Source organism: Dipodomys ordii, unplaced genomic scaffold, assembly GCF_000151885.1.
Source record: "Dipodomys ordii isolate 6190 unplaced genomic scaffold, Dord_2.0 Scaffold52, whole genome shotgun sequence".
NCBI classification, from domain to species: Eukaryota; Metazoa; Chordata; class Mammalia; order Rodentia; family Heteromyidae; genus Dipodomys; species Dipodomys ordii.
In genome coordinates, this window is record NW_012267268.1 from 5,266,560 (window position 1) to 5,278,232 (window position 11,673).

At 35.8% G+C, this 11,673-nt stretch overlaps 1 protein-coding gene across 1 annotated transcript in view; it reads left to right on the forward strand.

Moving 5' to 3' along the window:
- Positions 1 to 11,673, forward strand: part of Ptpn4 (protein tyrosine phosphatase, non-receptor type 4 (megakaryocyte)) — a 139,556-nt gene that overhangs the window by 95,804 nt on the left and 32,079 nt on the right. Inside the window, exons 13-17 of the mRNA XM_013020668.1 lie at positions 2,360 to 2,428; positions 5,206 to 5,331; positions 8,350 to 8,508; positions 9,566 to 9,725; positions 11,324 to 11,407. Coding sequence (XP_012876122.1) covers positions 2,360 to 2,428; positions 5,206 to 5,331; positions 8,350 to 8,508; positions 9,566 to 9,725; positions 11,324 to 11,407 — 598 coding nt within the window. The remainder of the gene's footprint in view (positions 1 to 2,359; positions 2,429 to 5,205; positions 5,332 to 8,349; positions 8,509 to 9,565; positions 9,726 to 11,323; positions 11,408 to 11,673) is intronic.

The following is an 11,673-nucleotide window of genomic DNA, read 5'->3' on the forward strand; positions in this document are numbered from 1 at the left end:
TATGTCAGTCAGGATTCAGTTAGAGAAACAGAAAAGTCTTTTGATATTCCAAACAAAGCAATTCATTTGAGGAAATTTGTTACATTGGTGTTAGGTTGAGAAGAAAAAGGGCAGAAAAGTACTATAGAAAGGAGTAATGCCCAAGGATCAAATGATGGGTCATCTGTGGGCTTGGAGTCCCCAAGGTTAAACCTGGATCTGCCAGAGAACTGCTGCTTTAGCCAAAGATGGAAGCATCTACAAGGTGCTGTTTCTCATTCTCTGCTATCCTCAAGACAGTTAAAGCCACTTTGAACATCTGGCACTTTTTCATTCTTCCTTTTTCCACTTTTCTGAGCTTTTCCCTTGCCCTGTGAGCTTAATAGAAAGCCACATGGCAAAAGAATCCAGATAATCACTTAGCAGCAGCAGTGCACAAGAAAGAATTGGGGCCTGGACAGCTCAGCGTACATTAAATTCATATACACAAATTGTACATAGTTATAGCTTTCAAGATTAAATTTTAGCCGGGTACCGGTGGCTCACATCTGTAATCCTAGCTACACAGAAGGCTGAGGTCTCAGGATCACCGTTCAAAGCTAGCCAAGGCAGGAAATAGTAAACCACCAGAAACCGGAAGTACCAGCTGTGGCTCAAATGGTAGAGTGCTAACCTTGAGCTGAAAAGCTGAAGGACAGTGCCCAGGCCCTGAGTTCAAGCCCCATGACCAACCAAAAAAAAAAAAAAAGACTAAATTTTATGTTTATAGTTCTTAGAAACTTTAAAAATGTGTCTGAAATAATTTTTAATCATCAGAATGATTAATCGTATAAATGAGATAGGAACAAAAGCATGACAGATGTTTAACTGAACATAGTTCTATACATAATGGGGTATGTACTAAATAAGCTTTTTTTCCCTTCATAATGAGTCATAGTTGGAAATATTGTTGTGTTATTTAAAGTGTCAAAGTATTACTTTCATCAGAAAATGAACTAGAAATATCAGATTTATTACTTTCTCTACCAATTTTCTCATATGTACACACTTACATCTATTCCAAAATACTCAAGGCATTGAAATCAGTATTCTAAAATGGAAATACAAAACTGGTGAAACTACTTAATCATTTTAATTTTTTTATTTTTTTATTGTTACTATAGACGGTGTTACAGTTATCTAACAGATAATGAGTACATTTTTTTAATTATTTATTTTTGTCATTCCTGGGCCTTGAACTCAGGGCCTGGAAACTGTTCCTGAGCTTCTTTTGCTCAAGGCTAGCACTCTACCCCTAGAGCCACTGTACCACTTCTGGCTTTTTCTGTTTATGTGGTACTGAGGAATGGAACCCAGGTCTTTAAGCATGCCAGGCAAGCTCTCTACCACAAAGGCACATTCTCAACCCTGTTGTTACTGTAAAGGTGATGTACAGAGGGGTTATAGTTATATAAGTCGGGTAAAGAGTACATTTCTTTTTGGACAGTGTCACCCCTTTCCTTGCTCTCTCCTGGTTTTACCCTCCTGTCCTCACCCAGTGAAACTACTACTTAGTGGAAATTTATTTACTACCTATTTTCAGTGGAAACTTCCAACTTATCAATGCTTAAAAAAAAGATGCTAGAGGGCTGGGAAGGTGGCTCAGTGGTAGAGCTCTTGCCTTGCATGCCTGAGGCCCTGGGTTCGATTCCTCAGCACCACATAAGCAAAAAGAAAAAAAAGCCGGAAGTGGCACTGTGGCTCAAGTGGTAGAGCGCTAGCCTTGAGCTGAAGAGCTGAGGGACAGCGCCCAAGCCCAGAGTTCAAGCCCCACAACCGACAAAAAAAAAAAAAAAAGTATGCTATGAAATTAGTTTCAGGACATGTAGTACATAACTTACTGAAATTACCTATTTCTGGATGTGGAGGGAATTTCTGCACCTGTGATCATTAGCAGTAAAAAAGGAAGCAAAGTTTGCCCAAACTCCTCCATGTTACAGCATGTTACAATGGAGACATTGACTAGGTCCCAATCCTGCTGAGGGGGAGGGCAGGCAGGCTGGTGGAACTTGTTTGATTTGAGCATGGTAACTTATCTTTGACTCAGAGGGTTTTTGCAAGGAATTCTGTCATGCTAAATTATTTCTTATTCTCAACAAGAAAGTAATAGAAAATGAAATGTCTATGAAACATATTTCTTTGTTCATTAATAGAATAACTGTAATTAAGCTTCATCTATACAGTTGGAACCAAAATATGGTCCAGTCTTTCCTTATTTTACTATTTTATCCTTTTCTTTTGTTAGAAGTATCTCACAAAATTGTACATAATGTATTTTATATGTGAATGTTATCTATTTTACAATTCTCTTTAATATATTATACATGTTTATATATTTTAGTGGCAGAACTGAAGTCCAGTCAGTTCAATATGGCAAAGAAAAAGCAAATAAAGACAGGGTGTTTGCAAGGTAAGTCACTTTTGTGTGTGTTTTTTAAGTATTAAAATTATTTTTAAGATTGTCTTAAGTGATTGCAGAATAATCATGTGATCCTTAATTACACAGTAAATTATGCTGATTGAATGATACACTAATTCTTGTTTTTAAATATATATAAAACAGGCATGCAATTATTAGAGCTTGGAATAGGCTAAATCAGATCATATTATTAATATGACATTTTATTAAAAGTTTGTCTCTTTTAAAACATTTTTGTGAAATCCAGGGACATGTTGTCTAGCCCTAGTCATACTGTTGCCATTTATTCTAATTTTTGGTCTGCTAGAGACAGTTTGCATACTTATGTTTTAGAAAATACTTTCATGAGCAAGAAAATTCATATAGTTAATAAAGATCTGTTTCATAAATATTAAGTATATAATATGTAAAGAAATGCCATGAATATAGAAAATATAATGATCATATTTATGTTTTTGAAAATACTTTCATAAGCAAAGATTAGTAAGTGGAGATTGGGTACCCAGAGTCCAATTAGAAGATAATTGAAGTAATCTAAGTAAAACTAGTAGAGGCATGAACTGGTGAAATAGAGAATAGGAAACAAAGATGAAAGTAGAAATTGATGATCAATTACATAAGAGGTTTGTTTGAAACAGGAGTTTGTTTTCAATAATGTTGGTGGCTGACACCTGTAATCCTAGCTACTCAGGAGGCTAAGACCCAGAAGATTAGTGTTTCAAGATATCCCAGGCAGAAAAGTCTGCAAAACTCTGTCTCCAGAATAAACAGCAAAAAGCTGAGGTGGTAGTTTGGCTCAAGTGGTAGTTTCCAACATTTTTAAACTCAGGTTCTCTTGTTTGCTGAGCAGCTGAGTTTAAAGACCCTGATACCAGAAAAATAAAGAGCAGGGGCAAAAATCATAATGTGTTTGGCATATACTGCTGGGAAGCTTGAGGGTTTCAGTAACAGTAATTAAAGAATTTGCTTTTTATTTTTACTGTGTTTACATTTTGTTCTTCAGCTTTAAAAGTTCTTTTTTTGTGTGTTTCTGGAGGAAAAGAAATTTTACATTTGAAGTTTTTTTAAATCACATTAGATCTCAGGAATAAGCCATTACATCTTTATCTTATTTGTATATTCATTATTGAAATATGAACTTAACATTTTTTTAAATGTTATTCAATGAATAGTGGTAAATCTAGAATTCTAGAGTGAGGAGCCCCAAAGAACACTTATATACTAATTATTTTCTGGAGCTTTAAGAATTCTCCTTAAAATAAGTTGTCAACTGGGAAGTTTTACTTTTTTTTGCAATGCAGGAGCTTAAGCCCAAGAGACCTTTTACATGCTAAGCAAACCTTCTACCTCTGAGTCAAAGGAAGACATTTTAAAAATGTTAAACCATTCTATGGCAAAATCTAAACTTCTGTGATCATTTTTCTTTTTTTTGGGGGGGGTCTGGTCGTGGGGCCTGAACTCTGGGCCTAGGTGGTATCCCTCATCTCTTCACCTCAAGGCTAGTGCTCGCTCTACCACTTGAGCTACAGCGCTACTTCCGGCTTTTTTCTTTTTGCTTATGTGGTGCTGAGGAATCGAACCCAGGGCCTCATGCATGCAAGGCAAGCACTCTACCACTGAGCCACCTTCCCAGCCTCCCATTTTTCTTTCTAATATATCAGAATTATATTGTAATTACTTGGTAGATATCTACAAAATTCTCTATGTTAGCAACTGTTAAGTCATTTTGGTACAGTGGTAAAGAATTTTTATCTTTCTTGGAACTTAATAGGCAGCATAAATTAAAAAGATTTCTCCTTAAACATTCCATATAGTAAGATTTTTAGCAATAATTAAGTAAGCTACTTTTTTTCTTATATATTTGAATTGCTTAGTTGTTATATAATAGTATCTACGAAGAATATAAAACAGGGTTTTCATATGATAGAAAAATAAGATGCCATGGTCAGAAAATAAACTTACCACATTGCAAACACACTGATACAGTGTGGTATTTTTTTCTCTGAAATTTCCACATTCAACAGGAAACACAGACAGCAAGCTTGAGTGGGTGGATCTCTGAGGTTAAAACTGTTAATAAAACAAAATACCTGAAGTTTAGTTTTAAATTCAAAGCATTTCACACATTTAGTACATTAACAAGAAATAAGTGTTGTGACAAATTATACAAGGTAAGTATATTGGTTTTTTCTTCTTCAAATGATTTTTTTCTCTTAGAAAATGAAAGTATTTGATCTTTTAACTATGGTTAATAAACCCTCAAAATTGTTATGTATGAGGAAAGTGGTAAATAATGATCTTATTATTTCAGTTTAATTAGATGATTTAATGTTACATTTATTTTGTGCCTTGATTGAGGTTTTTTAAAATTTATACAGTATTGCTTGATAATTTTTCTAATTTATACATCTGTATGTCTGGACATAGTACTTGGTGAGAAGGAAAAAGTGATGGTCATCTTTAAGGAAAGTAATTATTATTATGGAAAATCTGAAGCACATGAAAATTTACTTAATAACAGTCTGTGTTTTATGAACTATGACTGAAAATTCTTGTGTTTTTATTCTACTGAGGTGCTTCAACTAAAATTTTGTGATTTTTTTTTTTTATAGGCAGATAGTTGATTATTTTATAGGTAAAGTCTTGTGAACTATTTTACCTGGACTGGCCTTGAACCTCAGTCCTCTAGATATGGCTAGGATTATAAGCATGAGCTGCTGAAACCTGGCCTAAAGCTTTTCCATATATTACTTAAATTATATCTGCAGATCCCCTAGTAAGCCATTGGCACGGAAATTAATGGATTGGGAAGTAGTAAGCAGAAATTCAGTATCTGATGACAGGTTAGAAACACAAAGCCTTCCATCAAGATCTCCACCTGGAACTCCTAATCAGTAAGTACAAAGCAGGATTTCATTTTGCTAATTTCTAAATTATTGGCTTTATTTTCCATTCCCCGAAAATCAACATAGATAATAATGGAACTTGACCAAGCATGATTTTTATTGCTCCTAGAGAATTGTTCTTTCTCTAGTTGCTGCTTTCCATGAAAGTGTTACCTAGGGTACCTAGATTGTTACATCAAGGTCTTTTAGTGGACTTAGAAAACTCATGTGATTGTTTTCATAGAATCCATTTCCATTAGGTTCACATCACAATTTCTAAGGGAATATAAGTTATTTGAAAATGTTATGTAAGTCATTATGACTCACAGCTCTAGCAATTTCTGTGCCCTAGAAAGAGATTTCCAACACTAGCCCTATAAGCTTAGCTATAACTGTGCTAAAAAGAGCTGTGTGATTCAACACTTACTGAGGATGTCCTTCTGTCTAGCACTTCTCACAAAAGCTGTATATTTTGGTATAGATAATAAGCATGTATTAGCCAAAGCTGCTGATTATCTTAATTTTATCATGGCTGATTATCTTAATTTTTATCATAATATGTTTTATATAATTAAGATAATAATAAGCAAAGTTGTACCAACATATTGACATACTTTTTCACCCTAAAGACTCACTTATTAAAATGCGTGAGGTTTTATATGGAATATAGAATTTGAGGCAATTTTCCCTTAGAAATATTTTTCTATAGGAGTCTTAATTCCCATTTCCTAAATGAGAAGCAGGAAATGTTTCTCTTTTTCCCATTTTTCTGTATTTTTGCCCTGTCACACTAAAATAAACCATTGCTAACTTTTTACCTCGTGAAAGGTTTGAGACCTTGAAATGCTTCTCTTAAGTGGATCTCAAGGATCCGATTTTGCATGGAAACTAGGAAGCTGAGGAAAGCCCTCATTTCTCATCTGATGACATTATATACTTAAACATATATATTCATATACTAGTACTTTGTAGATAACTTTAAATGCATATATATGTATATATGTGTGTATATATAAATGTATACATACATACATTTTTTTAGCTTAAGCCTGAAAAACAAATTGCAGATAGCATGAAATTTCATCCCAGGTACTCCCAACTTGTGTCTCCTAAGAATAAGAATATTCTTCTATATAACCACAATATTCTTGTCATACTCAAAAAGTTTAATGTGACATGTTTTCCCTGGCATTTTTTAAAAAATTAAGAACTTTTGGCAAGATGGCATGATTAATACAAATAAAGGAAAAATATTTTATATATTCTAATGTTCAATAAATCTGGAATAAGCTCTTAAAGCTAAGCACTGCTAGGGTATTATCAACTGAATAAAGCTCTACCGTGCTTGATATAAAATATGTAAACCATTCCGTTCACCAGCTCTTTTCCTTATTGGAAAAACTGGATACAGTGATTTCTGTCTTGCCAGTTGCATATTACAACATAATCTTTCCTTAATAAAACATGCATTTATTCAAAGGCTAATCATCTTTTTTGAAGAAATTTCAGAACCTTGTTTTTTCCTCCCTTTTGGAGCCAGCCATTTTTCCATTTGATAACACACCACTAAGCAGTATGCCAATACTTAGGAGATCAAAGAACTTTAAATCAAATAATTCATGTAATTAGTCAACAGTAGCACTGAGTTTTCTGGTTAGTGAAACAATTTTTAGAGATGATTTGAGAAACAATTTATTTCTAAAGAGACATTATTGTGTGTGGTGATTAAGAGCATGGACCTTAAAGTCACTGGACATTTGAACCTTGGACAAGATGATACATTTCCATCTTATTTTCCTCATCTACCAAATTCTATTTGTGTGTGAGTCTTTCTTATAGTATTGATAGAGCATTAAATGGAGGAATATATGTAAAGTATTTAGAACATAGCTGGGCATCAGTAGCTCATATCTCTAATCCTAGCTACTCAGGAGGCTGAGATCTTGAGGATCATGGTTTGAAGCCAGTCCAGGCAGAACAGTCCCCATAAGATTCTTACCTCCAATTAACCACTCAAAAACTGGAAGTGGCACTGTGGCTCAAGTGGTTGAGTGCTAGCCTTGAGCAAAAAGAGGCTCAGGGACAGTGCTCAGGCCCTTAGTTCAAGCCCCCAACTGACCGCCCCCCCAAAAAAAAATTTAGAACAATGCCTGGCACATAAGTATTTAACTGTTAGATATTTCAATCAGTTGCAATGGCAGTATTTATGTGATTGTTGCTTTGTCTATGATAATGCACTATTTAGTGTGTATTCTTGAAACTTGAAATTCCTTGAAAACTGAGAAAGAAGAGTGGGGGCCTGCCTCAAGTAGTAGAGCATCTGCCTAGCAGTGCATAGCACAGAGTTCAAACCCCAGTCACTAAAAAACTTAAGAAAAAGCGGTAGCGCACTCGCCTTGAGCTGAAGAGCTCAGGGATAGCACCCAAGCCCAGAGTTCAAGCCCCACGACCAACAACAACAACAAAAAAAACAACTTAAGAAATTAATTTAGATTCAAAGATATTTCTAGGGCTGGGAAGGTGGCTCAGTGGGAGGGCGCTTGCCTTGCATGCCTGAGGCCCTGGGTTCGATTCCTCAGCACCACATAAGCACAAAGAAAAAAGCCGAAAGTGGCACTGTGGCTCAAGTGGTAAAGCGCTAGCCGTGAGCTGAAGAGCTGAGGGACAGCGCCCAGGCCCAGAGTTCAGGCCCCACAACCAGACCCCCCCCAAAAAAAAGATATTTCTAAATCATTTATTCTAATCTATTTTATAAATGTTGAATAAACCAAAATTATAGTGACTGAAACCTAAAACATAGGCTAGAGATAATAGATGAATGAGTAAAATATCCTTGTGGCAGATTATTGACTACAGCTAAGATCCTGCTTTCCAATTCTGTGTTCTTTCTCTTTGTGTCACACTGTTTACATCAGAATAACATAGTATTAAAAACATACACCTACTTTCTCATGCAACCATATAATTAAGACCCTTGGAAAAATTGAATCAAAGCATGTTTTTATTCTACTTCTCTCCTTCATTCAGCCGAAATTCTGTATTCACACAAGAGGGGAACCGGGTACGACCATCTTCAGTTGGTCATTTGGTAGACCATGTGGTTCACCCTTCTGCCAGTGAAATTTTTGTGAATGAAAGATCTCCATCATCAACACAAGCTAATAGCATTGTGCTGGAATCATCACCGTAAGACCTTTTTTCAGATTATTTCATAACTGTCTATTTTCAGGTGTACATACCACTTCTGTCCATTGGCCAAAGCAAATCGTATAGCCGAGCATAGATAACTGCTTCCTAGGACATAAAGTGAATCACTAGTTTTTCCTTCTGTCCTTTGTGAAAAACTCACAAGTATCGTTACTATATTTATATATACCATGTTTGTTCTTAAAAGCTGCAATTTCTGCCTTGAAATTTGTCCCTCATAACTTATCTCTATTTGACAATTCCTGTTGATAAAAATTGGACACAGGCTGGGAAGGTGGCTCAGTGGTAGAGCGCTTGCCTAAGTCAGTCAAAAGGGTATTTTTTTTCTTGGATGTTAGACGTTTATTAGATACATGATTTAAGTTCTTTAGACTATACCGGTGCTTTCTCTGTCAAATAGCCCCAGTTCTCAGTTCTGATTTCTCTTTGTTAATAAGTTCCTGCCTTATTCTCTGGTTATTCCTGGCTCTACTGAAAACCTCTGAAATGTTTTTGGAAAGATAGGTAGGTAGGTAGGTCAGTAGGTAGGTGGGTCGGTCGGTCCGTGGATCGATAGATAGAGCAAGTTAATATCATCATAGAAATACTTGAAGTATATTGTACAACATAGTTGATTAGGATATTAGGTTTACTACTTCAAAGTAAGAAAGGTTGAATAAAAGGTGCCATTTTCAAGTAAATATAGTACCTAAAGCATGTCTCCACTAGCCATTGTAAGTATTTGGGTCATTTGACTTTAAAATATAATAATTGAGCTGGGTGCCGGTAGCTTACAACTATTAATTCTAGCCACTGAGGAAGCTATATCTGAGGACCATGGTTTGAAGCCAGCCCAGGCAGGAAAGTCCATGAGACTCTCCAATTAACCACCAAAAAGCCAAAAGTAGAGCTGTGGCTCAACTGTTAGAGCCTAGCAGAAAAGCTGGGGACAGTGCCAAAACCCTGAGTTCAAGTTCATAATGATATGATAATGATAATGATGATGATGATGATAACTTTCCAAAATAATTTTTCCTCTTCCTTTTTTCTTACCTAGATCACAAGAAACACCTGAAGATGGGCAGCCTCCAGCTTTACCACCCAAACAATCTAAGAAAAACAGTTGGAACCAAATTTATTACTCACATTCTCAACAAGATCTGGAAAACCATACTAGTGAAACATTTGATGTTCCATCTTCCCCTGAAAAGTCTACAGTAAGTAGTGTCTTACTTTCTTTTTTTCAACTTTTTAAATGTAGTTTGTTTTGTACTATTGCATATTTTAGTTATAAATTATAGTACTTTCTAATTTCTAGTGATGAATTCTTATTATGAAGTAACTAAATTATGACATTTCCTTTTTTTTTTTTTTTTTGCTTGTCCTGGTACTTGAACTCAGAGCCTGGGTGCTATCCCTGGGATTTTTCTTTTCTTTGTTCTTATTGTTGTTGTTGCTTAAGGCTAGCATTCTGCCACTTGAGCCACAGCTCCACTTCTGGCTTTTTTAGTGGTTAATTGGAGAGTCTTATGGACTTTGCTACCTAAGCTGGCTTGGAGCTGCAATTCTTAGATCTCAGCCTCCTGAGCAGTTGGGATTGATACAGGCATGAGCCATCAGAAATTTCATTTTATTTTATTTTTACTTATAAACTGCTTGAAAAAAAAATGTCTGTCACAGCTGGGCACCAGTGGCTCATACCTGTAATCCTAGCTTCTCAGGAGGCTGAGATCTGAGGATCATCTTTCAAAGCCAGCCCAGGCAGCTGAGTCCATGAGACTCTTAAATCCAATTAACCACCAGAAAACCAGAAGTGGCACTGTGGCTCGTGCTAGAGCGCTCACCATGAGCTGAAGAACTCAGGAACAGCACCCAGACCTAGAGTCGAAGCCCCACAACGGACAAGAAAAAAATGCCTGTCACTTTACAAGTTTCGGCACCTAACAAATTTGTGTTAATTTCAGTATATAAAACACATTTGTGCTTCAGAGCAAAATACTAATCTATTAAGTACCACTAATTGGACTTAGATAATTCCTTAGATCAGACTTTTGTTTAGGTTTTTTGGAAATATTTAGATAATTTATACTGAGTTCAAGCCCCAGGGCCATCACACACACACACACACACACATACATGCATGCACACATACATGCACACACACTCGTAATTTATAGTCTTATAATTGGACACTGATGACTTACTCCTATAATAATAATTTACAAGGCTGAGATTTTAAAACAGTGGTTTAAGCCAGCATGAGCAGACAAATCTGAGAAACTTATTTCCACTTACTGTAACCAGTGTAAAACCAGGAGAGGTTTTATTTTTGGTAAAGTGGCTCAAGTGGTAGAGCACCAGCTGTAAACAATAAAAACTTAGTGAGAGACCATGAGGCTCTGAGTTAATGCAATATGTATGTTGAAAGAACTTTCAGAGGAAATCATAGCAGAGGAGGGAAGGAGGAGGTATTGAGAGAAAAAGGGGTTTAACAATATTAAATTCTTTGTTTCCTTAGTTTAAACAATTGTGACAGAATGGTGAAGATGAAAACCTAACTGGTAGGAAATAGAGACAGCAAATTCTTTCTGGTTGCCAGTGATCTTTTTGTCAATGTAGTGGCAAGAAGTTATGACAGAATGTATCTGCAAGTTACTAGTCAAAGAAATTTACTTTCCTAAACTAACATTTCTACCAGAATTGTGATTATTTATGCATTATAGATAACAACAACAAACAAAAAGTATGCTGTATATTGTGTATGTATCTAAAGGAAAAATTACCAATGAAAAAATGTTGTTTTTATCTTTTCAAGCCTAATGGTGGTATTCCACATGATAATCTTGTTCTGATCAGAATGAAACCAGATGAAAATGGAAGATTTGGATTCAATGTGAAGGTATATTTTCCCTTTCTTAAATTGTTATCATAAAGATGGTATATATTTGAACTGTCGTAAAGATTTAGTATATTTGAACTGTCGTAAAGATTTAGATCCAGTAGCCGGGCGCTGGTGGCTCATGCCTGTAATCCTAGCTACTCAGGAGGCTGAGATCTGAGGATCGCTGTTCAAAGCCAGCCCGGGCAGGAGAGACTGTGAGACTCCTATCTCCAATAAACCACCAGAAAACTGGAAGTGGCGCTGTAGCTCAAGTGGTAGAGCGC